The sequence below is a fragment of the Aythya marila genome (genome assembly GCF_965140915.1).
Source record: "Aythya marila genome assembly, chromosome: 15".
Classification (NCBI taxonomy): domain Eukaryota; kingdom Metazoa; phylum Chordata; class Aves; order Anseriformes; family Anatidae; genus Aythya; species Aythya marila.
Genome location: NC_139056.1, coordinates 15,138,953 through 15,166,555, shown reverse-complemented (window position 1 = coordinate 15,166,555; position 27,603 = coordinate 15,138,953). Strand labels below are relative to the sequence as shown.

The window sequence follows — 27,603 nt, the reverse complement described above, 5'->3', positions numbered from 1 at the left end:
CATAGGAATGCAGTAGAAAATGTTATCTACCCCACGTAGAGATGGGAAGGCTCTGCTGGCTGAAAACCCAAAACTTGGCCATAGCTTGCAACGAATGAAAACAAAACATTTTGAAAACGTGGACACACCCTTGCCTCAAAATGGAGGAAGAAAAACCACACCTACATGAACAGCAATCACAATATTGAAAAGCTTTGAAGGTTTTTTTTGTATGTACAGAAATGCTTTTTTTTTTTTTCTAATTTAGTTTTAAGCTTCAACGCATTCCAAGCAAGCAAAGGTACAGACGTAGCTCCATAAAAAGAAGAGAATGAGTGAAGATTCTGTATAATAATAATACTTATCAAGAACAAAGACCACCACAGCTTAACAACCATTCTCAGAACAATCCAGTTATTGCCTTTTGCTCGGAGAAAAGTAGATTAGACCACAGCTTGCAGTACCCACTTTGTGACTCCTTTGTTTATTACACGCTGTGATGAATGACCAGCAGAAAATGCATTTAGGATGCATTTAGCCGTGGTGCCAGTATGAAAATGCCAGGTACTAAGGCTGCATTAGTTACAGAGGATGAATAGACAATCACATCAGCATCTTCTGCATCTTGCTACAATGAAGTTTAGGGATAGATTCGGCACCCTCAATTTCAAATAACAAACCCTTATTTCTTCAGAATGTGAAGCTGCATAACCTGTCAATCTATGTCTGCAGAGGCATCCGTCTGCACAGCTATTTATCATGATGAAAGGTAAAATTATAGCAACATTCATTTCCAGAAATTAAGTCCTCATCTAATTAAAAATAAAACTCAGTTAAAAATGCAAGAGCAGCAGCAGCCATAAGAGCTCGGCATGCATCCACACATACTAATAGAATAATGCAGAAGAAAGAGCACAAAGAAAGGAGCAGCACAAATTCAGAACTCTGAGTAATCACATATTAAGTTCTTCTTGCTGCTAGCTATTGCATCTCCCATTTATCTCAACTGACCAATTCTGCTAATTGTCCAGCACATTTCTTTTAACCAAGCAATGAAAAAAAAATAATAATCAAATTTCACCTTAAATTACTCAAATGAAATGGATATGGAATTAGATGATTTCTCACCAGATGTAGAGAGAGGTTTGTTTGCAGGTGCTGGTCCCCATGGATCCACAGAAGACTTCGCTGCAGTAGAAGATGGCTGAGCAGGAGCCCAAGGGTCAACATTTTTGGACAGAGACTGAGTTGCAGATCCTGCTGGTGCTGCCCAAGGGTCAACGGAAGCAGCTGGTTTGGCACCTGCAAGAAGAGCCAGCAGGAACTCAAGTCAGTACAGTTTCACTTTGGAAAGCTCTCACAGGAGGTGAAGCTCTGTTATGAGCCATTACTGCCTATTAACACTAAACATAAAAAGGTGAAGCAGTTCAGTATTAGGAACGCTGATTTACGTTATACGGGCAGAAAAACAAGAACAGCTAAATTCTGTGGAAGATGAATGAATAATACTAAGTTCCTGTTTGAAACTGAATTTTAAAAAATCAGCAGTTCCAACATGAAAATAAATATGGTTTCGCTACAGACCCTGCCAATGACTTCATGGTATCTGACTCAAGGTGATCTCAAACACAGGGTATGGTATATTTATGAACTCACAGAAGGTGTCTAAAAAGCCTTTATGTAAAACAGATGAAATATACAACAGTAGGACTCAGACAAAGGAATCTGCAAGATATGGAGAAAGAACAGTTTTCCAATTCTTTTCCACCATACTGGTATTTCATAAAAATATAATCAGCTTCCCTAGCTGGTTGTTTTGTTTGTTTGTTTGTTTTATCCTCATTTGTAAGCATGCCTCCTGACATAAATTTAAGATGTCCTGTGACATCCCTTTCTACCTTTTTTTTTTTTTGTAAACTCAATGCCTGTACGTTCAGGATGCCCGTTTTTATTTGAAGGTTCTAACTTTTCGCTTGCACAAATTCCGATCACCAAACTGTCTGTAAGTGAAGGGGCTTCCTTGTGTAAAATGAAAAATGAAGGCAGTAACAGTAGAATGAAAGAGGGAGGGGGGAAAAAAAAAAAAAAAACTTGCCTCACTACATGTAATTTCCTGCCTATTTCCTTTTATTCTTCCTTTTAAGCCTAATAATTTATTGCTCTTCAGTTTAGGTGACCTCACCTTTCACTACATGACACTATTTGGATTTATCAAACCCTAAAACCACCAAAGCAAATCACATTTCATATCTGTAGCGGGCCAGGAAGCGGCTGGAAGGCATCACTGGGGCTTTGTTCCCAATGTTGTCCAGCCCCATTGCCCCTCCCCGGCCACTGAAACAAGGGAAGGCAAAGCTAGTACTTCAGATGCACTTCTTGTGCCACTCTCAGGTGATCAAATCAGACAGTGTAAGCAATGGTAGCACAGGATTACCTACGCAGTGCACAGCTAAAACCTTTAACCACTTTGTGGGCTTCAAATTACAACTGAACAGTGTTCTATTTTTTAAAGGTACACACAAAACCTCTTGGCAGCCCGATATTCTTGAAAAAACAATTCAGCACTACACACCCTGGCACTGATTCCCATTTGCAGTGTTGGCCTTTGTTTCATCAACAGGTGGCACGGTCTTGCAGCAGCTTCAGACCAGGAAATGCTGAAATGCTCCAAATAAATCCAACCGTTCCCACTCCAGCACTTAGATTCCCTTTATCTGTCCTTAGTGCTGAGTTACAAGCAACGCCACACAAGAAATGCTAATGACAGAGCTTCCCAGAAACGGAAGCTTTCAAAAAAAGTCTTTTCTTTCATAAAGAGAGCTCACAAAATTAAGAGCACTCAGGAAGATACCTTCCCTTAGCTTCCATTATCTCTCCTGAAATGCCAAAGCACGAGCAGGATTTGAGAATTACAGTTTAATGAGTCACTCTTTTAGCAGCAGTCAAATTCATAAATCTCACATCTTCGAGCCTACCCTTGGGAGCCAAGTAACCAGCAAGCTGGAACAAGGGGTTGTTATATGGCATTAATAAAGTTTGGAGCCACTGGGAGGAAACGCTACAGCTGCAGCTGATGCATGGAAAAGGTTGTCAGTGGATGATATATCAAGCAGGAGATTTGAAGGAGGTGGGTTTTGTTTGTTTTTTAACCAGGGTAAAAAGTACATTGAATGTCCACTGCACTAGGGCCTAAAACTTTGAATTGTTCTAATTTTGTGCTTGAAGTTTACCACCCAAAAAAGCCACAGGTTACAGTTAAACAATGAACTGCAGCTGTCCCAGCAGCTAAGTGGGTGCTTTTAATGCCACCAAAAGGAAAAAATAAATAAAAATAATAATGCACTTTAGTATTAAACTTCAAAATTGTCATCAGGTTTCCAGAGGGTAGCACGCTGACTCCTAATGAGACAACTCCGCAGCACGTTACAGCAGAGGTCAGCCTAGAAACACCAGCCGGCAGCAAAACTGACAGAGCTAAGCTGCTGGTCTTCAGGAAGAAAGGGCCCCCTGCACAGAACATGCTGAATCCTCAAAAATAAAACAAACAAACCAAATGTAAAGCCAACAAAAAAATAGATCTAACGCTGATTCCACAGGCACAGAGAGTTTAACATCTACTGTGAGGAGCTATCAGCTTTCTGAAGGAAAGGAGTAAAGCCTTGGGCAGATTTTGGCTAGCCTACAAAACAGCACGCTGCACGGGTGGTAAAATGAGCACATATAAAAATAATCATGCAAAAAAACTTCAACTATTACCCTTGAACATGTGAAGCACCAGATCTTTGACTTCAGAAAGAAATTCCATGAATTTAGCGCCAAATGCTTATGAAACGCTGAGACTATTTAAAATAGTAACTTCAATTTTTGTTTAGTATAAAAAAAATCTCCATCGAAGCAATTTCATCCTTCTCATTCTGATGGCATACACAGCCCATCTCGCTAGGAGCGAGACACAGCAATTCAGAGCTGCGGCCTTCCTACCCACAGCATCCTGCTCGAGTACTACATTAATTAAATATTGGCAAGAGTCTAAGCCCATGCCACTGGACACAGCTAGCAGTCAAAGCAGGAGCATCCCCCCAGGATGAGACAAGTTGTTTTTGCAGCCTAAGGAGAAGACAGAAGCTTCACTCTACTCCTCTTTTTTAAGATTCAAAACGCGCACACAAAAATCTCAGCTGCTTAAAAAGCAGGAAAGGATCACAACTTCCATTTGTTTCTGCTTGAAAATGTTAAGGGAATGTTAATTCTGGAGCACAGGAAACAACCAAAAGGGACTAATACGCTGTTGTTATCAAGCGTGACATTGTGCACTGCTATTGAGAAACCTGGAAAAGCTCAACGTTAAAAAGCGAGCCCTTTTAAGATAAGCATTCCCTTCTGGCAGAGTTTAATCTTACCAAATGATTGCCATGGGTCAGAGGCAGTAGCTGCAGCTGTGGATCCTCCCCAGGGATCTGTTTGGTTTGCAACAGCAGGAGGTCCCCAAGGCTCTGTTTTCTGTGGGGCCGGTGCCGATGAGGGCAGGGCATCCATTAGGTCCAAGAGAGTTGTATGCTGAGGGCAGGAACAATCTGAGCTTTAATCAAGAGCATTACCAGTCTGAAGTACAAACCCATGAGAGTGAAGAAGCATTTTTTTTTTTCCTTTTACACACCTGCATCAACTAGTACTTTGAAATTTAACCCGCATGGAAGAAGCTTTAAGCTATACAACAAAGCAATCCCAAAAGCATAAAAGAGCTCAGAATTAAGCTATTTCGTGTTACTGTATTTCAGCTTTTGGCAGCGTAACCGGGAATTTCTTAGTTGAAGGCACTACCTCCTTCTTTTTGGGAATTTTAATTGTGTCTCTGCGACTCTCCTCCAGAGCCATCTGTAATCTCAGATCATCTCCGCGTCTGAGGCGCTCCTCCTGCAAAGGAAATCAACACTGTTGATATAGACCACGAGCCTAGACTGTGCTGCCTGCTCCCTCGGGTGTCCAACCCCGCAGGACGCTGCCAGGGGAAGCCCAAGCAGCACCGAGCAGCACCGCCGGCCCCCCGGGAGCGGTGTGCGCCGCAGGCAGGCGCGGTGGGATGGCCGGGATTATTTGCTGTGACTTGTACTTAACACACCAGGGAGAACAAATTCCTCCTGGGATTCTCACCTCGCTCGGGCAGAGGTCAGGAGCAAGCCGACCCCGTAACACCAGCCAACAGAGCAATCCTTACAACATCCATTTTGCCGACTGAAATTTCCCCTCCTGTTGTTTTACGCCTGATGGGAAAGCTACACACAAAACTTCATTTCCAACAATTCACTTACATTGCTAGAAACCCCGCTGAATTTAAAGACAAAGTAAATATTCCATCTTTAAGTTATCGTGGGTTTTGGTTAGTCAAATCTGCACTGAAGGACTTGGTGATTTAAACTCTACTTTTCCTGGCTTTTGTCAGCTTCCTTCCACATCTGGGGCAACTGTTGCATCTATGAAGAAATCTCAATGAATTAACCTAGCCAACTCCATGAGTATTTTGTAGGTTTTAGCATCTGTCAACTACCATGTTTGTGGCAGATTTGACTCTTGAAAATATTTTGCTTGCACCAGGTCTTTCAGAAGTTGACTAATTCCCCAACTGGCATCTCCCCTGCAATTTTCAAGCTATTTCAACTGATATATTCTGATACTTATTTTCTTTAACTTGATTGCTTAATAACGACAGGGTTTACTGGGTGACAGTTGCCCTTTCAAAGCACAGAGATTCTAACGCTTAACATACGGCAGGATGCTACACTTGTCCCAGGAAGCCTTTAAGAATATTATGGACACTCTGCATGGCTGACTTGAATTTTCACTCCTAGCTGAGATTCAACACCTTTGTTACATGTTATGTTGACATGCAGCAGGCTTTATCCACAATTACAGCATTTACTCCCAAATCAGAATGAACCTCTTAAGAATTAACATAGTAACATACCCAAAGTGATGGTTTAAGAGCTACGTTATTTCAAAAAAGGTTACTTAGCTATTGAAGCACTTTGTGTTACATCGCCCTTGTGTTCCAGACAAGCTCGCCAAATGGGCCAATCACTCAAAATTTCATTATAACCGGAATTCAGTGACATTTCATACGCTGGCCCCATTAATGAAAGCTTTCAGGACTAGTCATGTTTCCAGTTCTTCCTTACAGAAAGCACCTTCAGCAGTGCGATGATTAACATCCTCCCACACAACCAAGTCTTCTCGCAAAGCGACTGTCATCTCCCGCTAGTCTCAACAGCACGAAGCCCATAGCTACTTTAAAAAGAGATTTAAAAAAAAAAAAAAGAAAGAGCAACATCTCCCAGAATGGCCTCTCCCCCCCATCTCCACCTGGAGCAAAGCCAAGCTAACACCGCAGAGAGCAGACAGACCCCGGCTAGGAAATTGGACAGGTTGGAAAACCTACACGGGCACTGACCTGCTCCGCCACCTCCCTGCTCATCGCCAGCGCCAGCTGCAGCTGGAGCTCTTCTTCTCCGCTCGTCTGAGGCCGGGCCTGCTCCAGCTCAGAGGAAACTCGAGGGGATGTAGCTGTCAGAAACAAAGCAGCAGATTATAAATATACCAAAAAGACAGAAGAGGTCTGATGCCTTCCCGTGCCAGGCCCGAGGTCCTGAAGGCAGCAGTGGGTGTCTTGAGGGGCGCAGGGCCAGTGGCCATGCCCTGAGCCGTCGGGGTAAAGCTCCTTCCGAGAGCTGAACCTCCAGCTCTCGGCCCAGGGCAGCGAGCCAGAGAAATTTAGAAGGGAGAAATTTGCAAGGCTCTCTGCTTGCTTTAAAGGAGACATGTTTCCGGGGAACAAAGGCTTTTTGTAGTATCACGACATGTCAACAAGCCGGCCCCGACAAAGGCTGCAGACCCTGCTCAGCAGAGCTTCGGGGAGACAGGTCGCTGCCTTGAAGCTCGGAATTAAATCACTTAAACGTTTGTCAATATTTCTTACATCTAACGTCAGTAAGAATTTGCTGGGAGCTGGCCAATGCCAGGGTAAAACTGGACACCACCCACTTTTCTGTAAAATAATACAGTCTTAAACGGGACAGATAAAGAACTATTCTTAACTGCTAAGCAGGCTCAGAGGCAAACAAACCAGCTATTCAGACTCCAAATTCACAAAAATACTTTATCATTCTCTGCTAAAAAAAAAAGGTTCGGTATATATGTTGGGGGCATTGTTTATTTTTTGTTGCTGGCTGCTCTTTCTTCGGATGAGGTCTCTGTTAGCTAATAACTGCTGGCAACGTCTCCCCGCCCCTCAGAAAAACAATCAAGCTGGGCAGCTAAAATATACAATTTCTCAATGCATAAATCATCTGTTAGTGATGTTTTCACTGCAGTAGCATACAGAAACTCCCATCCCAATGGGACAACTCTAGTTATCACTACAGAGTCATTAAGCAACTTTTGGGGTAATTCTCTAGCACCCAGATTATTTAAACTGAAATTTTATCTTGGTGGACAAGGAAGTTTGGATGCAATGGCTGGAATGGTAATTACAGTTGTGCAAAATACATGTTAAGATTTAACAAACAGGAACCATGTTTCTGAACTAGAATGTCAAGCTCAAGAAATCAGTCCTTTACGAAGTTGGGTAGATAGAAATTTGATTGCCAAACAGTAATTTTAGAAGCACTTTTTCAGTTCCTGCTTTAATACCCCAAACATTTCCCAATCTTGTCTCCCCTTACCTTCTAGGCCAAAATGGCACTATGAAATAAAAACTGCCCGTTCCTCTTTCATCCGAAAAGCTGGCTCCAGCTGATGGGTATGCCTGCTCCTTCCCACCCTACACTCGCTGTGCCACCCCATCCTGTTCTGTTCCTACAGGGACAACTTTATCACCCCAAGCCATCCACGTTGTGCTGGTCCCAAAGCTTTCAGGCCAAGCAGACTCGCTCCTCGCTGCACGTTTAGGAAGGTGTTACTCATCCATCAATCCGATCACTTCTCCAAACTCTCTCTCACATGAAGTATCTATATTTAGCCTGCTTCGCGAGTACTTCTTGCTCCAGCAGTCACAGACAGGCTCTCCAATCCATTATTTGGATGATTACAGGAATAAAAAGGACATCAGAGAACAGGATGTCTGGCAGTAAGGCATAGCACGACCTTAAAGTGTTTGTAAAAAGCTTGGATGTTCTTAAATACAAAAATAAACCGAATTCAAGAGGGAAGAGGATAGAACTCAACAGGAGGTTACCAACAGTAGCACACGACAGAAAAAACAAGATCTTTTTCTAAGTTTTTCTACCAAAAGGAAAAGCAGAGCTTTTCGTGATGCTCAACGGGATGGTGCTGTGAAACAGAGCTCAGTGTGAGAACCAAAACAGGCGAAGAAGCCCATCGCCAAGGAAGCTTACCAGCAGCTTCTCAACAACTAGCTTGAAGACCAACCTTAAGAACCTTTTGTTTGTTAACAAAAAAATGCAGCTTACAGGAAAATGCCAAGACAATGCTATGAAACACTGTCGCACTACAAGGAGGAGCCAGAACATATAAAGCTGCTGGCTGAGAAGGGAACAAGAGAAATGGGAAGACATGGGGAAAGAAAAAGGATTTGATGACAACCTTCCGCAAACTGGGGGCATCGACTGGAAACAACAGGTTTAAAGAACTTTGTTTGGTACCAACCCAGGCAGGATCTGCCAGCCACTGGCTTCCTACGGCTGTCACTGACAGCAGCCCCGTGCATCAAAGCAGTACTCAGAATTAATCTGACACACCAAATGCAGTTCCAGTCATACAAACCCTCAACAAATGATTTTGAGAACAGAGTGGATGTGAAGATGCTTCCCTTCTGAGCACAGGGGATATTTTATACGTTTATCTTCATAAAAAGAAGATCGAGCAGATTACAGATGCTAAATACATCAGGTTTGCAAATACTACAGAATGAGAAAAGCTATTTAAGATAAAGGGACAAAAACTAACGATAAAAAATAACTGAATAAAACTGAGAGAGAATTACAAGCGGATCACCTCCAAGCAGCAGCTTTCCAGCAGGAATTACAGAAGGCCAGATTCATAATGGTTTCAAAACAAGGCTGGACACACTGAAAGGACACCACCAGGGTCACCTGAGAGCAGACAGCATCTGGAGCATGATGAGGAAGGTGCCTCCTGCTTCTTGAACCGCAGCTGGGGGCGAGATGGTGATTTCCTGGACCTTCTGCACAGGGGTTTTTCATCTCTGTTGATGCTAATTAAACTCCATAACAACTAAGCAGCTGATGGTAGGATGACTTTAAAAGCATGCGAGATGGATTCCTTCACTTCAGCCCTTTGTTTTCCCACCCAAGCCCACATGAAGGGCTGGAAGCGCTCAGCAGCTCCAGCCTGCAGCAGCACACACCATTTTGTGCCAGGTAGCTGCAAGAACGGGCGGCTGCAGCCCACTCGAAGCCCTGCACTCGTCCTCCCTGGTGTGTCCTCAGCTGCCTGGCCTGGCAGGGCACTGTGCGACCTCTGGGCTCCCAGCAGAGACCAGCATCCAGGGGCTGAGCACAGGTAATAAGGGGGCTCGCAGGCATCGCTTGTTTCTTTTCACTTTCAGGCTTTTCAGCAATTCTGCTTGGTTTTATTAACTCCACTGTGGCACTCTGGAGTTCTTCATGCAAAAAAAAAAAAAAAAACGAGGGCAAAAATTGTTGGTTGAAATTCATCCTTGGGCCTTACATTAATAAAAAGAAAAACATCGATAAAAGCGTTGTCATTTTACACTAAAAATTCCGCAGAGGTTGTAAAGCCGTCTGCATTAGCAGACAGCATGGTTTTTTTCGAAAATAGGATTAAAGGACATTCAGCGTGCTGTTCTTGGCAGCAATCTGGCACGTTTTATCCAGCAAGGCCACCTCTCGAGTCCCTCGGTGCTGTCACTGCCCCTCCGTAGTGGCCACGTCCCGGCCTTACCGTTTCGGAGGATCTGGCATAAAGGTTATTGCCGTAGTAACAGCACCGCTGCCACACAAAGAACCCCTTATCCCCCAGCACATGACAGTTAACTCAGATGTTTATGTAAGATGGGACTCAATAGATCAATTCTGACCTGCTAAGCCCCGCTTTGTTGCTGCTTGGGGATTTTGGAGGTCCGGGCTCCCCCCGAGGCTGCCCAGAGGCGTCTGCTTCTGCCAGGGGCTGCCACCGGGCTGCTTCCCTGCCTGGATCGAGCGGAGGCACAGGGAAGTCATTTCCAACCCCAGATAATCACCGAGGCAGGATTCTGCTCCACCATCTGTCTCCAGCACGGGCTATGACGTCTTTCGTACGTATTTATTGGTAATTTGCTGTATTTTGGCTATATTAAAAGCCCTCTGGAGACGCCCGAAGGTTCGGTTAATTAAAGGATGTATACAGTATGCAGCTAAAAAGCAGAGTCATTGTCTGTATTAGTGATAAAGTCGGTCCCAGCATGAAGATGAGAGCAGGTATTTCTGTTCAGAAGCCCGTGCTTGTTGGTTGTGGGTTTTTTGTTGCCACTCCACACCAAGTGATGCCACAGAAAGCAAGCCCCAGCTTTACCACCTGCAGGAGGGTGTTCTTAGTCACATTTATTCGGCTTCATCACACCACTGGTCCTTCTAAACAGGTAGAAAAAAACAAAGTGTGACTTGAAAAATCAGAATACCACCTGGGTAAGATCTTAGAAACCAAGAGGAACCCACTCTGGATCCAAGCAGAGATCCCACGTGTCGGTCTTCAAATGAAAGCCTGTTCAAATATTGATGGGCTATTTTCCAAAAGGCAGTCTTAGCTCGCAAATTATGAACTGGCACCTGCAAACTGCCTGATCTAGAAGGAGTTGTGTGAATTTCCAGGTTCCCACTGGAAATTAAAGAGATCCTTCCAGTACAGGCTGGGAATTAACAGCACCCATCAACGTGTCACGGTGGAGCTGACCAGCCTTGCTGCACCATTTCCAGTTGCACTGAGGCAGGCGGAGCACTTTCACATTTCATTTAATACTGAACAGATCCTTGGGGCTTCTTTTAGTTGAGGACTATTTCTTCTCTCAGATGATCGCTACACGTATCTTAATAGACTCATCTAAATAAATCCAGGTCATTTATTCCAACTACCGGAGCCTGGTTACGCCAAGGCCACCTCCCACCTTTACTCAGAGCACCAAGAAAAGTGAAGTACAATGAGAGGATTAAATCAAGTTGTCAGGCGACACCTGGCAGCAAACACAGGAGTCTGCCAGCCTCCTGCAACACCTCAAACTGCAGAAATCGGCCAAGCAGCTCACCCAGGTTGGTTGCTCCATGTTATGCCAGATGTTCCCCGTCTCGGATGGAAGGCCAGAGGCAGATCCCAACCTGTAGAGCTGCAGAATGGATTGCAAGGGAACGAAGAGCCCAGCGCTCCGAGCTTTCTGTAATGTCACACCTGAATTACCAACTCCTCTCAATTATTTTCTACTCCGAACAAAAAGGGAGACAGAGCCGAAACAGTCGAGCGAACAGGAACTCGGTGATGCTTCACAGAGCTGCTTTTAAATAACGAGTCAACTTCATGCGAGCCATCACTGGAAATATTAAAACTCATCATTTCAGTTAAAAGACTGCTCCCAAAATCTTTACACGCAAGGTTAACAGACTTGGCACTTCACAAGGTCCGTAAAAGCCCCTTTCAGTGCGTCTTTAAGCAACCTTTTATCAAATCAGCTGTCTGTACAATGAACCCGATTTCTCGGGCAAGCAGCCTACCTCCAGGCAAAGTGCTCCCATAAAATTGGGTCACACCGAGCTGTGCCTGGCTCCGGCTGCCACGTCTGTGTGCAGGAGACCAGGACAGGAGAACATGCACCCATCTTGCCCCGATACCCATTTCTAGATGCAGCCCAAACCCAGAGCAGCAGACGGCCTTGAGGAAAGGATGTGCACAGCCTGAAGTAACACAGCTGGGCCTGGAGGGACAGAACCTCTCAAAAGAGCAGCAGGGCTTTTAAAACGTGGTTTTAAAGCACAAAAAACGGTGTAAGGAGAGGACCAGCGGTTTCCAGGGATCCTTCGAAGTTTAAACACATCCACACAAACTCATTCTGGGGGAAGGGGTGCTGAGGAACTGGCTGTGTCAGGCTCTTCCCCCCCGGTAGAGGACTTTGCTGACATTTTGCTGCCTCCCCTAAGCAGCCCCCAGCCACGAGGAGCTGCTGCAGCCTCCTACAGGCAGCACAACCCAACTGCTCCAAGGATGCTTGAAAAAGACAGGGTGATCAAAGTCCAGGTGCTCATATCTAGGGGCTTCTGCAGGTGTTGAAGCCCAGTACCCAAACCAATCCCCCTCAGATGTGACCGCAGGCGATGCTCCTGCCACACTGCTGACTCCAGCACCTTGGCAGTGAGCTTCTGCTGAAAGAGCACCAAAAAGCAGGAGTTACTGGCTGGAGGACTGGATCACGAGCAGCAGATCTCACAGAGGTGCTCCCAGGACTGCCACAGCCTCGCGGCGCAGACATAGAGCTCTATATTAAGAAGCTGAATCCTATTTAAGTGATCTCGGCAGCCACGGGTGGAAGAGGGCTGGAAGCAAGAGGCTGCAGATTTCCAACCTGGGTGACTAACGCTGAGCATAAAGACAATATTTAGACACAAAGCCAGATCAGAGGTGGGGCACTACTGCTCCCAAACATTTCAAATATTGACCTTCTGTTCCTTCCCCTCCCCAGTGAAGTTAGTTTCGGCACCACACAAATGTATTCCTTTAACTTGAAAGGAAACTCCACAGAGTTTGCACTTTTTCCAAAATAATATACAAAACTTTAACAAATTTTGTCATTGGATATCTAATAAATCTTAACCCGAGCATTAATTGCCCCTAGCTATGGACCAGAAGACAACCAACAGTCCCCAGCACATCACAAAGTGCTGCCAAGATGAGGTTGGGAGGAGGAAGCTTTTTGCTTTTAGCTGTACAGTATCTCTCTTGGCTTCCATTTACAGATCGTAAAGCTACAGATCGTAGCTAAAACATACCAATATTTTTACAAATGACAACATCAATAGTCAGTAATGATCACATGCCATGATGTATTCCCAGAATCTCACAAGCTTTACAGCGCAGATATCTGCAGGGCCAACAGAGTCATTAAAGATGAAGCTTTGGGGGGAAGGATTTTATTAAAAACTCTCACGCTTCACCATTTCACTTTCCACAGGACTGTTAGAGGTGAGATGAAATTATTTGCAAGGAAAACATCCCTATTTGTCAGAGCAGTACAGGCCGACGGTAAATCACTCGAGACCTTTTTCCACCTTGAATTCTCTCACGCTGTTCAGGCTATCAGTGCTGCTTTTATTTTTCCAGAAAGGATCGTTTGGAATACAAAGACAAGCAACCCCACCAAGACAAAACCCTCTAGCTCAACATCAAATACAAAACCAATCATATACGCACTGTAGATACAAGCCTACACGTATGCTGGGAGAAGCTGGAGAAGAAGAGCTGCTACAGCACTGCAATATTTACAGCCAATGCTGTGTGCTGCAGCTAACTCAATATTTTTGAAGAAAGCAAATGAAAAGTGGTCCATGGACTTATCTGACACTGCTCATTTAGTAACTGACAGGGGGGAAGATGTCCCTTGCTCAAATCTGACACTTTATCCAGTAGAAGTCACTTGTTCCCCTCAAGATCTGTCCTGGAGAAGCTATTAAGCACATTCAGACAGCTCAGATATTTTTTTTTCTTCTTCTGCAAGACAGTACTAAACATTAGGAGGTTTTAGTAGCCACAAACAATCTCTTCAAACAAGGAGAATGCAATCAGCTACGAATCCTCAAAATCTGCACTCCCCATGCATTGTGCCCAACAAGAATCAAACGTAGTCTGCTCATACCAAAGCACAGAGATGAAACATTTCCTCTAGCTTTGTTGGTGGGAAGGTTGTTACGCTCGCCCCAACTTCATTTATGTTCAAATGCCAACAAAACACACTAAATACTTTTAGGAGTAGACTGGGTATACATTTTCTTAGAGGCAAATCTCCTCCTATAGATTGCAAAAGACGTAAGTCTAGATGCCTCTGATCTCCTCTCCTACAGCACAATTCTACCAGAACACACAGTACAGCAACTGCATCTGAAATCGCAATAAGGAGAGGACTTCCCAGGAACCAACCATAATGTAATTCCTTCTATACAGCCTGCTGAGTCCCTGCCTTCAGAACAAAACAAGGATATCATTGGAGAATAAAAGAAATCACGATGGATACAATCTCTAACTTCTGAAAAGCGACTTTTCCATTAAAAGGTGTAAGGAACCCCTACATTTATGTAACAGATTAAATGTCTGGTTTAGATGAAACTCCTCGTCCTACAACAAAGGACAAAGCTCTGCACACCTTTTGCAAGGTGCTGGTTTGCTTTGCTACACTCAAATAAACCATCTGTACCAGAAATGCATTCAAATTTCAGAAGATACAGGTCTGAACAATTAACAGCCATCTGTGTTTTCGCTAACAGATAATTAAATACGAGTCTGTAACAGAAGAACCACCTACAGGAAGAAAAGCCTGAGATTTCTAAAGCTTCTTAGGCACATGCTTAAGGGGGAAGAGGAAAAAAAGGTTAAGAAACCATTACCTCAGAGACAATCCTACAGAGATAGGCAGCAAAGCAGGACACAAGTGCGAATTCCAAGTAACCTAACCCTCCGCACTGACGGGATGACCAAACTCGCTTCTTGACATCTAGTCCCCCATCAAAATTCCTAAAATGTCCAAGGAATAACGACTCAGAAACACGCCCTGCATTGCTCAATCCTGGCTGTGAGAAAGAGTTGGAGGCCTCTGGCAGCATTTAACACGGCAAACAGCAGTTACACGCACCAAGTCAGGCAAGAGCTGGTGAAGAAATCAGGGTGCAACAAACCAAAGGTGTGCTCGGCATGCTTCGGTGGCTATTACTGCAGTCCATCGGCTGATGACAAAACAATATTTCAAGCTATCTCCTTAATTAGGGGATTTTTAAGATAAACAAATGAGCCCTACAGACCTCAGAAGAAAAATAATGTTATTGCAGTGATAAAAGTCTACTTATCAATTAAAAATTCATATTGAATCAATCCAAATATGGTTATTAAACAACTAAAATGTTTGTTAATCCACTGTTAAAATAACAAATTCTCATACCTGGAAACCTTCATGTACTTTTTTTTTTTAAATCGTGCATCCTAAAAGCATTTCATTTGGGGGAAAAATAATCCTGCTTTTCTCTCTAGCTTTTATTTTCACTGTGATTTTCTTCATGCTAGCTTGATTCATCCTGCTGGCTTCCTACTGCCTTCCACAAAAAACATCGGCGTATGACAGGGGTACTGACACCACTCCCATATTTATAATCTGAGAGGCGCTTTGGGATACAGGACATGACAAACTTGAGATTCTGAAAACTGGTGCTCAATCAATTCACCACACTGGCTCTGTTACAGTCCTCCACACACTATAAGCATTCAGTTAAAGAAAAGATTTTCCTTCAGAATTAGACCACAACCACTGACATTTCAGCCAAAGCAGCTTTCATCAGATCATTACTTATATTAAGAAGGATTTAGTGCCAGCTCAGGCCTCCTCCTAACATGACAGGGAGTTCCCCCAAGCACTGCTATAAAGAATCCATTCTTCCCACACATTGTACTTTTTTTTTCCTTAGAATGAAATGCAGGATTTGGTACTGATATTTGCACACCAAACGCTGATTGTGTAAATATTTAATCACTGACATAATCCAAGTGTTACTAGTCTAAGAACTGCTGAGTAAGCAATAAAGGAAGTTAATTACCAATACTCTTCCTAAAACATGAGAGCAGCAACATAAAGTATCTAGCAAAATGATCCAGGAATTACTCTTTATTCCTAGTTTCTGCTTCAATTATACTTTAAGAAAAAAACAAAAAATCTCAACACAAAAGAAAATTTCAAGCAATCCTTTTAAAACTAGAAATAAAAAAGAAATTATTAACTGTCTCCCTCCTAGACCGAGGACATATCACATCAAACGTTGGAACATGTTCACAAAAGCAGCTCCACAATGCTACCTCTGGGAGCTGACAGTAAACAAGTGCTTTTTAAATTGATTTACGTCACCGCTCACATCCTCTCCAAAGCAAACATGCAGCCAGTCATTTCAAGAGAGCAGACCTGCACAGATGCAGCCACTGCAAAAAGCCCCTTGTGGTCCTGGAGGGCACCATTTCCTCTCACTTCTAATGGCAAATCAGAACGCGAAATACCTCAGAAGAGTGGGAAAGAAAGAAAAAAGGGTGGGGAAAAAAAATCTTGTGTGTGTTTGCTTGTACTTACAGCCATGGTAGGATGCCGGGGAGCCTCCAGACTTTCCGTATTCTTGCTCCGAGTAGCTGGTGGAGAGGTTTGGCTGACTGGAACCTCGACCGAAGGTGATCTGGTTGCTGCCCACCCCGGTGGCCACCTGAGCCATGCGTTCTTTGGTCTTCAGGGCCTGGGCCCTCTCTGTCTTAAGTCGCTCGTCGTCCTTCAGCAGAGACACCAGCTGCTTGGATTTCTCCCTGACGTTGATGCCCTGGTCTTTCCCATCGCGATCGATATACTGAAAATCTTTCAACGTCTGGATAGCAAAAATATTCTCTTTACACTGCTGCGCCACTCTCTCCGAGCCAGTTTTGATCAGGTAATCTAAGAGCGTAAGGGCCTTGTACACGTGTCGCCAGTTCTTGCCGTGGTCGTTGAGTCGCTTCCAGATCATGCTCATAATTTCAGAGAAGGCCACAACGTTGTAAGTCAGATCTGCTATCTCAGTCATCAGCGAGCTGGAGGGGCCCCACGGGTCGTTAGAGGTCGCTTCCCGAACTTTTATTTCGGCCTCTGAGTAATTGTTCACAATGTTCTTCATCTGCCGTCTAATAGACGAAGTCGTCATTTTTATTTCCCTTTTTAGTCAGCGCGGTGCTAGGACACAAACAAAAAAAGGGCTATATCTGCTCTTCTATGAACGTTTCTGAGCTACGAAGACTCCGTATCTGTGGCTTATTTGCAAGAAGTTCCACTACAATCATTTCCTCTCTTCAAGAAAACGACACGAGAAAATGAAAATCATGACCTAAGTAAGAAAGAAAAAAAAAAAAACAAAACAAAGCACGTTAGTGGAGTCTTTCGTTATCCCTACACGGAAAGCAATTACGTACGCTTTTGAGAAATTCTGGTAGTGATGCGTTTGCTCTCTAAATTTCTTCAGAAGATTCGAGTTTGAAAAAAAAGACAAAAAACCCTTACTCTTCTCACCTCAAGAAGAATGGATAGACCAACTGCTGGGAAGTGCCAGCTATAAACAGGTAACGTCAAATGTCAAAGCTTAGAAATACCTGAGCTGCCAAAAAAGACAGAAAGCAAGAAATTATCTGCGCTGATGCAAATGGAAAACTTGAAAAGCAAACCAGAAACGAAGTCCGAGAAACAAGTTACGGATTTAATTTCCGACAAGGTAAAACCCATCTAGAAGTTTTAATTACAGAAAGCTCGGCGCTAGCTTGCAGAGTTTATAGGAAGCTGCATTACAGCTGGCAGCTGCGGTCTGCTACCGTTGCTGCAGGAGTCTGCGTACCGACACCAAGTGGATTTCCTCCACGTTGACCAAGGCATTTCCGAGGCCCCAGATAAAGGCAACGAGCACTCAGTTTGAACCCTGCCGTGCCTTAACTTGAGGCCCTTAACTTGAACCCTGCCGTGCCTTAACCCGAGGCCCAGAGAGGAGAAAGGAGCACCAGAACGATGCACTCCGGCTCAAGGTGACCTTTAATGCTAAGCAGATTAGAGGGGAATTTTGTTTTTTTTTTCCAAATGCATTTCCTTTGTGCATTTGACAGCGCTCACCAGATCCCCAATTTCTGCGCTGTATGTCTTTCAGGCAGCACGGAAGAATTTTTAATTATATGAAAATGGAATTGTAAAATTGAAATGACTGGCAAGAAAACCCAAGGACGAGCTCTGAAGCTGGAAACTTGCTTCAGTTATTTATGTAAGGTCACTGTTTTGAGTAAACAGAGGCCTATTAAGCTTTAGAATACATTACTCGAGCAAACCAGCAGATTTTGGTATTACATTAACATCATCAGACGTCTTTGACATTCACCACTTGTTTGAACTCTAACAGTATTTGCCCCATTAATAGATGGCATGCGTAACACGTCCTCTAACAACTTCTCCCAATGCCCCAAAGACACAACCCGATCACTGACAACAGACACGGGGAGCATTAAAGCACGGATTTCATTCCACCACTGTTATCATTCCTCAGATTATTAACATGCCATTTAAAATGAAAGCAGAAGTGTTGGACAACACGCAGCTCTACAAAGGCTTTTTCGGTCCAAAGGCACGCACGCATCTTTCCTGGAAAGCGACCGAGCGAGCTGAGCTATGGGAGTTCATTCTTCTACTGAAGTTAGGGTACCTCCTGAACCAGGCAAATAAATAAAATAAAATAAAGTCTTATCAGGCCCTCAGACACAAATCCTCATGTAAAGAGTACGAGAAAAGAATATCAATGTTGCCTGGACTTGTAACTAACCTACAAGGCCCTGCCAAGCCCTCTTGGAGTTGCTTTAAATCCCCCAGCACACTCAGCCAGCCCAAAGCAGAGCTCCCATCACCTTGCTGTGAACCTGGATATTTGTTCCCCGTGTTGTAGACAGGGGGCACGCTTTTTAAGAACAAGTCACCTTCCGTTTCTTTATGCCACTCGTGGTTTTATGGAAACTGGACATCTCCTGAGCTCTGAGTTTAATTTTTGGAAGCTGTTGCAGGTCTCCAACCAACCCTGCCACCTTCCCATGTCTCCCTTACACTTCCATTCGTGTATTTTATCACTCAAACAGATCTCGGTCTTTCTTCCTTCTTTCCAGTGATTCAGGATTCTTCTGAAATGTAGCTGCTTGGCTTTGATTTGGTCACGTCAGTATTTAGAAATTAACTGGAAAAGGGAGCACTTGCAAGGGCACTGAGCTCTGGCAGGACACGTCACTGGAAATAGCCCTTTGCTGGGAGAACTGAGTGTTCATCTCTCACCCTGCTTCCTGTCTTTTAACCAACTGTGAATTTATGAAAAACGCTTTTATCTTACGAGAATTATTTTTCTTTAAAGGCCAGGGATGAGAGGCCTTACAAAATACCTTTAAAAGTGCACTATGCTGTCAAGTGCCTCAGCTATGTGTGCACCCGTGACCAGAGAAAAAGCAAAGTGTGCCTCATTACTTGCTGTAACTTCATAAGCTTTTGAAAATATCACTTTAATACCAGAAACCATATAGGAAAGGTGAATTTTACAGTACATGGGAACACGTGCCAGTCCTAAATGACACCAACTTCAGCCAAGGGAATAAATACAACCAAAGAACCATCACAATCACAACACAAACCCTCACACAATCAGGTCCGCCAGCCCATATTATGGTTGAAGAGATCAAAAAGCCAACTACCCCTCACGACATAAAAGCGAGAAACCATTCTGAATGCACGATCAAAACCATCCACAGAAAGTCGGGGCTTTTTCAGAGACCTCGGTGCATTACCATCTCACAACAAACCACAAGGAAGCACAATGCTCCTGCAGCTTCAGCAGAAAGCTGGGTTTGCAGTTTTAACGCTGGAGTTGCAAAGACAGCAGAAAGCAAGACCCGCTGATTGTCACCACCATCCCTGGCCGACGGCAGGAAAAGCCCCATCAGCTCGGGGAGGTTTCTTTGAAAGATGAAGCAGAGAGGGGAAGGTGGAGATCTCTTCTGCTCAGCTTTGGCAAGCCTTCCAAGCCATCTCTTCCCGGTCCCTGGTCAGATGTTTTCTCTGTTTTATAACTTGTCATCTTTAAATAGATAGAAAAGGAAATGCACAACACTCTAGACCACAAGCCGAAGCTTCCCCGTGCTATCAAGGGTTATCTGGAAGGGAATACCTAATTTCCTTTGCCCTCCATGAATAATCCCAGTGAATTCTCGCGGTGCTCTTTTAGATTCGGTGCACAGACAGGAGGAATTCTTGACTGAACTTCTTCTCAACAGCTCTCTCACAAGAGATTAAATTCACTAAACGCAATCTACATGAGGAAACCATATTTAATTTGCTGAGACTAACTCAGAAATGAGGCCAAGCCACAAAGTCCTTAATAAACTTAGTTCAAAGCTGCAGCCGTACAAATCCACCTATATACAGACTTCCAGCAGAACCCATTCCGATCTCAGGAATGCAAAACTCAACCCGGGGTTTGTCTGCACTGATAAAATGCCCTTCACTTCAAGCCTGAAGGTAAGTATACACACAGGCCAGCTAGATATGGACCAGAAACACATGAAAAGCCTTTCACATCAAGTGGGCAAGAGAAAGGGTGAAAATTGACACTAGATGTAAGAAGCTTGCCAGAAATTTGTTGAAAATTTTAATTATCTCAAGCCCCCTGTGCCAACAGGTCTGCAGGAGGCAAGCACCGCATGGGATATCCACATCCACCTACAATTTCAAGGGACTGCACGTGAAACAGGAATCCCACAAAGCCACCAAGAGCCTCTGCTGCCCAAGATGTGCTGAAGCAGCTAAGGGAAGCTCCAACGTATTTTGAAGCTCCAATGTATTTCAAGCTCTACCTCTACACTTTGTGCTCTTGATGCTTTATCTCCAAGATCCAGCCCGCTCCTGTGGTCTCGGGTTAGTCGGAGAAGCCAGGGCCTGGAGAGTGCTTCTTGCCAGCCTGCAAGGAACTGGGCTAAAGGAAAGTGCTGACTCAGGGAGAAGTTCCCCCAGACAGACAGAAACTCACACCACACCTGCAAAGAGCAAACAGCACGCACGCAAACACATCCCCAACCGTCACACTAAGTCAACTTCTACTTCTGGCAAGGAGAAAGGGTTCGCACCGCCTGGCGCTCTGAATTCCTACCCCAGGTTTCTTACGGGAGCTTGTTACACGTACAGATCCCAAATGCTTTTACAAAGCCATATTTTCCACAAAGAGGAACCAGGAATTTTGACAAACGAAGCGTAAGGCTTTATTTAAAATTCAGGAATACAACAACAGGAAAAATGTCTTCGCTGGCACTTTTTCTATGCCGGATCCCGCAGTGCTCGAGAAATTTTCAAATTCAGTTAATTCTTTCACACGCCTTTTTTTTTTTTTCCTTAGTCATAAATAATTCTTACAGAAGAGCTGCAGACCACAGGGCTATCGTTACACTGCCTGCGGTATAATATCCTACTGTAGTGCAAACATTGTTCCCCGCACCAGACAGGAAGAGAGGCGACTGGATTTTGTGATGCCTTGGAGAAGAGCGCGAGGAGAAGCAAAGGAGCTTGGCACTACGCAGAAAAGCCAACAAGCAGCACACTTATTAGCTCCCTCTTGCTATTGTGCAGCAGAGAAAACAGCAATTCATGTGAATAAGACAGTAAAATGAAGACGCTGAAATTACCATCAATGCCCTTCCTTAACCTTCAAAATTATTTAGGAAATGAATTACAAACACAGACTGGCAAAGGGTTTGGAGAACGGGGTTAACTCCAGAAGAAAGGTTTAATTTCCATTTTACACAGTTTAATGGTTTGTCCTCCTCGGTTAATTTCTGAGAAGAGGAAATGGCTCAAAATTAAAAGTTTTGGAAGCTTTCCACCCTCTTTTACAAATGAGAGAACAAGGTCAGCTTTCACAGACAGCAGGTGGCCCAATGATTCCTTTAGATGAAGAGTTAATGCTGAGAGATGCCCTCCTTCAAATCTGGGCACAGCCATGAACGCCAAGGTTCGATTCTGCGCTGGTTTTACAGCCGTGCCTCAGTCCCATGGAGAAACTCAGTCCTGCCTGCACGGCCATACAGCAGATTTACAGACACAAATTTGCCTTTTCTCCCTAACACCTTTCTATTTAAACCAGGAGGGCAGTATTAGAGCTCAGCGGGGAGCTCAGCTCCTTACCCAGCCTACAGAAAGGGGGCACAGGGCAGAAATCCAGCGACTCACCACCTAGCTGAGCACAGCAGCACTACCAGAAGCTGGTACCCAGGTGGCTGCCGGTGCTGTGACTCTGGCAGCTCCAGGTGCCTTGGCAGCCCGTGGCACAGCTGGAATTACCACAGCTGGAATTGCTGGCAGCGTGGGAGATACTCCAAAGTGCTGCAAGCAGGGAGAGCCTCGGCGAGAGTTGTGCAAATCCGGGCAAACGATCCAAATCCGACCTGCGCTGGAGGTCTAATTTTAGGATTACAAGCTTCGACAACAGCTCTTTAAAAATAACACATTCCTCCTTCTCCGGCTAGGTCAAGTGTCACCGACAGTGCTAGCTGCATTTTATGCAGCACATCGCAGTTTATTTTTCGGTAGTGATACAGCAAGCGCCGGGTGTGTAATCAGTACGAGAATATTGCGGAATTACAGAACAGCACAAGGTCAAGCCACTGCGCGCTGAACCAGAAATTCTAAATGCAAATTAATCCAACACAGCAGCGAAAATACCTCCCCGAACTCTCCAAAGGAATTTGTTCTCTGGGGATTACCTACTTGAATGAAAGCACTTCATCTTTTATTCTCGCTAATAGAGGAGAAAAAATAAAAATCACCCAATGCCTGCCTTAAAATAAAAAGTAACGATTTGAAATAAATTCAGTGCACCACCAGGTACGTCGAGTCACATTTTCAACTGGATTAAAGACGGTGGGAGACGTTTCTCTCTTTTCACATTTTCCTTTTGGAACAGAGGAGTAAGAAATCTGATATTCTTGCCAGAGGCTGTGCGTAGACTATTACTGATTAGAAAAGTCCAGCCTCGACTCTTAGGCTGCTTAGTGGGTGACAGGGGACTGCCAAAGGGAAGCCATCCTATCTTCTCCTCCAGCAGCTCAGGGCCCTGACAGATCAGCTCCAATCTGAACGCTCGCAGGTGTTTGAGAACTGAGCACGCAGCCAACATTTTGTAGTCGTGCAATTTTAGGATTCAACTGACAAGAACAACTACGATCTTACGTATCCGTGCTCATCCAGCAGCCCTGGTATTTTCAGAAGGTACTTGCTGCTTACAATTACACCAAGATTTCATTAACTCAATTCAGCTTGCACTTTATTACTACGAAGCAGACGTCACCATGAGCAGTTTCTCCTATCCACCCACACACCACAGCCATGCAACCACATTAATAAATTCAATAGGCCAAAGGCAAACGCTCATCATGACACAGAGCAGGGAAAAACATCGGTTTAACTCCCCATCTTACCACTGCTCAAAGCCGAGAGACTAATTAGTACTTTTACCTTGCAACATGAATTTCTAATGGAAAAAACTGTTCAAAGAAGAGCAAAAGATGCAAAGCCCTAACTGTCTGTATGGCCAAGACACTCTTATTCTTTTTCAGTTCAGATTGTTAACTGCACGGGCTGCTAACACAAACTACAAGCCTGTAAAGAAACAGGTGGCGGATTTAATTTCTTAAATATCTTTAATATCTTAACGCAGGTGTATGCTCACCACTAACCAAGCTGGTAGAAAATTCTGAAGTGGGAAACTTGCATCCTAAAATCCTCCGTGCGTGCTGCTGTAGGAGCTTCCTGGTCAAAACTGGGGGTTTGGGTTGGGCTCTGCTGTCAGCAGCCGTGCTCACGGAGAACTGAGGACGTGGTGCAGGCTGAGCACGGCTCCTGGAAGCTGCTGTCCTGCCCCAAGCCACCTCTGCCCCTCGCAGCACTTCTGGGGACAGTGTGAATGGGCTCAGGGAGCGCATCGGCCCAGCTGGGCTTTCTGGCAGATCAGGTCACCCAACCGATTAATGCCAAGGTCGCTCTAATGCCTTTGAAGTACAAATAAGGGAAGTAACATTAATTTCGACAGCAATCTATGGTCACATTTCACGAGGCAAAATGTAAAGCTGCGCCTTGAAGCCCAAATTGCTGGCAGCAACGAGTTTAATCCTGGGACTTGCCTTCAACAGGTAACAACCGTAAGAACTGCAAGGAGTGGGTTTTCTGGGAAATCTCCTTTACCACCCAGCTGCTCCTAACAGCGAGACTCATTTTGCTTAGAGCTGAAGACAGCCACAGAAAATTGTCCTCTAGTTTTTCAAAACTGGTTAAGATCTTAAAATCTGGGTCCTACCCTTCTTACAGACTGATTTCAGCTATCTGTCCCATAACACTAGTCCATCTTTCCCTATTATTCCCTATTAATTCCCTATTATTCCCCTTATATTTTCATGCTGTACTCACCACTCAAGTTGCCAAAATACGTTTCAAATAACCCTGCCTCCTCCCTGTCTTCCTCCCGGAGCTGACTAACGTTCCTAGCATCACCACCAGAGCAGGAAAAGCAATCCCACCCCAAGGAGCCCTGCCTGGCAGAGAGCACGTGCAGCCAGAGAGCGGCACAGCGAGCCCAGCAGCAGCAGCCTGGGTTTAGCTGGGCTGGGTTTTCCAGGAAACAGCACTCACAAGCACTGCTGGTCACTCTGCTCTACTTTTGTGCTACCCCTGTTCCTGACTTTGAGCTCTAAGTGCATCTTTGATGGAAGTGAATCACTTAAAGGCAAAAAATAAAATCAACTCACTTGAATTTTCCTTGGTATGCTACTTCCTACTTGCTTCGTTCATACATTATTAAGGATCATCCTATTCCCAAATGCAAATATTACCTTCATTATTATTTTTATATTATTATTGTGGAATTAGGAAAAAATAATCTGGCTTGAAGATGTGAATCCCACATTCTCCCATGCAGACATGTCCCAATTTTCAGCTGTTGCTGTAACGACTGCTCTAGGTTTCTGAATCCATCCTTCAGCATCAATATTCTACCTACTCTCCTCTCTGCTCTGGACATTTAGATGGAAAATTATTTGAGTGGGAATTAGCTTGCTCTTCTCAAAGAGGATGACAAAGACTTGTTACTAAAAAGCATCTGTGCCTGTTTCATTATTAAAGGTCACTTTCTTGCCGTTAGCTCTTGCAGAGAACATGTTAAAGGCTCTTAGCTTTGATAGTCTGCATCCAGCAATTCTGTACGTGTCAGCAGGACTCCGCAGACCCTGCAAGGAGTCCAAAAGGCAGAGGACAACACCTATAGCGTGTAATCCAAAAGTCAAGCCTCTGATACTTCTGACACAGCTGATTATAGCCTGAGACTTTTTTTGTAAAGCAAATCTGTGTAATACTACTGGCTGTATAGCCCACAGTGCCTGCATCACCCTGTGGATTATTCTTTTACCCACTGTTTTAATGCAAATTATTAAAAGCATTCTCTCCCTTTAGATTTATAAACAGAACAAGAAAGCGACTTAAAAACTCACCCACTCCATTTTCTCTTTTTTTTTTTTTTTTTCCAAGCGCATTCCATCTAGTCCAAATGCACAGAAATTCTAGCCCATTAACATCCATCAGCTAACAGAAGGGTAATGAATTCATCAATACTGCTAAAAGGCGTGGGTACAGCATCATGCTGAATCATTTAGTAACTACATCTGCAGCAAGAAGAGCTCAAACAACCCGCCTTACACTGTCAGCAACCATCTTCCTGAAGGAGGCAAAATGAATGTATTAAGATCACCCTCGATTTCGTTACCCCTCTTGACGAGGTTGGTAGTGTCTCTACACAACGGTATTTGCGTGCCAATCAAATCCTGTCTGCTGCTGCTGCTGGTGTTCCCCTCCAGACATCAGCTTCCTCGGCCAGGCCACCTGTACTCTTGGGAGAAGCTTTCAGTGCTAATTTTTCTGCAAACGACACGCAGACCTGGCTTTCCCCTGCTCGTTAACACTGAAGTCAGAAGTCTGAAACTGAGTTTTCAGTTTGTAAATAAAAAAATAATAATTAAAACCAAAACATGTATTGTTCCCTCAACACCAGGCTACTGCAATTGTTAGAGTGCCAGACTTGACTCAGGTTTTTCTTTATCTGTTTACAAAGCCATGGAGGGATCACCTTCTCCCTGCAGCAAGAACTTTTCCCAACAGTGGTAAGTTCTGAACATCAGACAGGTACCAGGTCCCAGGATCAGTTAATCTTTGGAGAAAATGCATTACTGACACACATGAAAGCACAACTACCACCAACAAAAAGCCCATTCCTGTGGCTGGGACTACAGGTAGGGTATCATGGGGGTACGAGGAACCCTATTATTATTTCTCATTGAAAAATAAAAGATATTTATTCTGTTTTAAAAAAGGAAAAAAAAAAAAAAAAAAAAAAAAAACAAAAAAAAAACAGACTTAATAATATAAAGGAACAAAATGACATTCAAGCTGTGGATTAGAAACTACCTTGCTTGTTTTGCCTTGTTCAGGTATGCCAAGTCTGGTCGCCTCTGCCTCACAGCAGGTTTTAAAATGATAGTGAGTACATTGCACTGTTGTTTACACTTTCAGTTATAATGGTATCTACTCTAATTAAGCCCAAGAATAAAAAGTGTTTTGTTAAGGTAGCCTTTATAAACCAAGTACAGTTAATTCAACACTCAGTAACTCAGCTTCCTTAACATAGATACTGTCTTCGAATACATACACTCACACATGTGTCTACATATCCTTAACTCCCACGGCTTAATTCAATTAATACTATTAAATCTTTAATGCTTAGCTTCAAAGGCTTTTTTTTTTTTTTTAAATTTTTAATAGCTCTCATAGGTTAGCATGAATGCTCTAAGTCTTTCTACTGTATTTTAAATAAACTCTCTTCTTTCCACTTTGATGTTTGCCTTTCTGACAACCCTCCGCTCTCTGAAGCTCCTGGAACCTTGTTTTCTGCAAAATGATGACATTACAAACTCCAAAAGATATGTTAATCACGGCGCTGCAATCAGGGATTTTTTTCTCTCACCTGCCCTCTGGGCTGGGAGTTGGCAATGGGACTGCGTTCATCAAAACAATGTGGCAACCCGTAAGGAGGGAGGGCGTAATGGCGAGGGAGGGGACTCTCATTTGCATCTGTTTAGCATGCAAGCAGCAGGCGGTGCTTAATTCTCTTTTACTCTGGTTTCCCATGAAAGGGGAAAACGGGAAAGTCACCGGATTTTATTAAAACAGCTAAAACAGCAGTTGTGACAAAACACAAGCCGGGTTTCAGCGAGCACGAGGCTCAAGGCATTTAAAGACAGGTCCATATAGCACATCTGATGGGCACTGGAGGTGTTCTTAATTGTAAGGCTTTGCTTGTGCAGCAGCATCACCATTATAAATTCGACCAGCGAGAGGTCTGGTCTATACACAAGTCTGCAGATGCACACCTATATAGAAATAGATGGAATTTACCAGTTTGCTACGTGGTGAAAGCTCCCCGTGAGCTAACCCGGAGGCAGGTGACAGCAGCGTGCTTCCCTCCTGCCCTTACCCGGAGCGCAGCATCCCCAGGGTCACAGCCCTGCCTCCTGGTCCCACCTGCCTGCCACCGAAGGGACAACAAAGTCAGTCCTGGTGGTGAATTTAAGCCTCTCTATAAAGCACAAGCTAAGGGAAAGGACAATCAAGCACCGGCCCTCCTCTGTTACAGTTAATTCTTCTTCTGAATTGGAAAAAAAAGAAATCCCTTTGTAAAGTAAAGCTAAAAATCAGCATTCCCAGAGACAGGAAAGGCACTGTATGATATACGCTATCCAAGCTGAACGAAAAAA

The 27,603-nt window shown here is 44.1% G+C and overlaps 1 protein-coding gene across 4 annotated transcripts in view; it reads right to left on the bottom strand.

The window, feature by feature from the left end:
• Positions 1–27,603, bottom strand: part of EPN2 (epsin 2) — a 42,960-nt gene that overhangs the window by 7,385 nt on the left and 7,972 nt on the right. For 2 of the 4 annotated variants that reach the window (XM_082772601.1, XM_082772603.1), the window contains exons 2-6: positions 16,307–17,081; positions 6,413–6,537; positions 4,801–4,893; positions 4,380–4,536; positions 1,108–1,281 (exon numbers count right to left, since the gene is read on the bottom strand). In XM_082772601.1, the coding sequence (XP_082628727.1) occupies positions 1,108–1,281; positions 4,380–4,536; positions 4,801–4,893; positions 6,413–6,537; positions 16,307–16,901 (1,144 nt within the window). In that variant the 5' untranslated portion in view covers positions 16,902–17,081. The remainder of the gene's footprint in view (positions 1–1,107; positions 1,282–4,379; positions 4,537–4,800; positions 4,894–6,412; positions 6,538–16,306; positions 17,082–27,603) is intronic. The other 2 variants (XM_082772602.1, XM_082772604.1) reach the window with 2 other exon arrangements.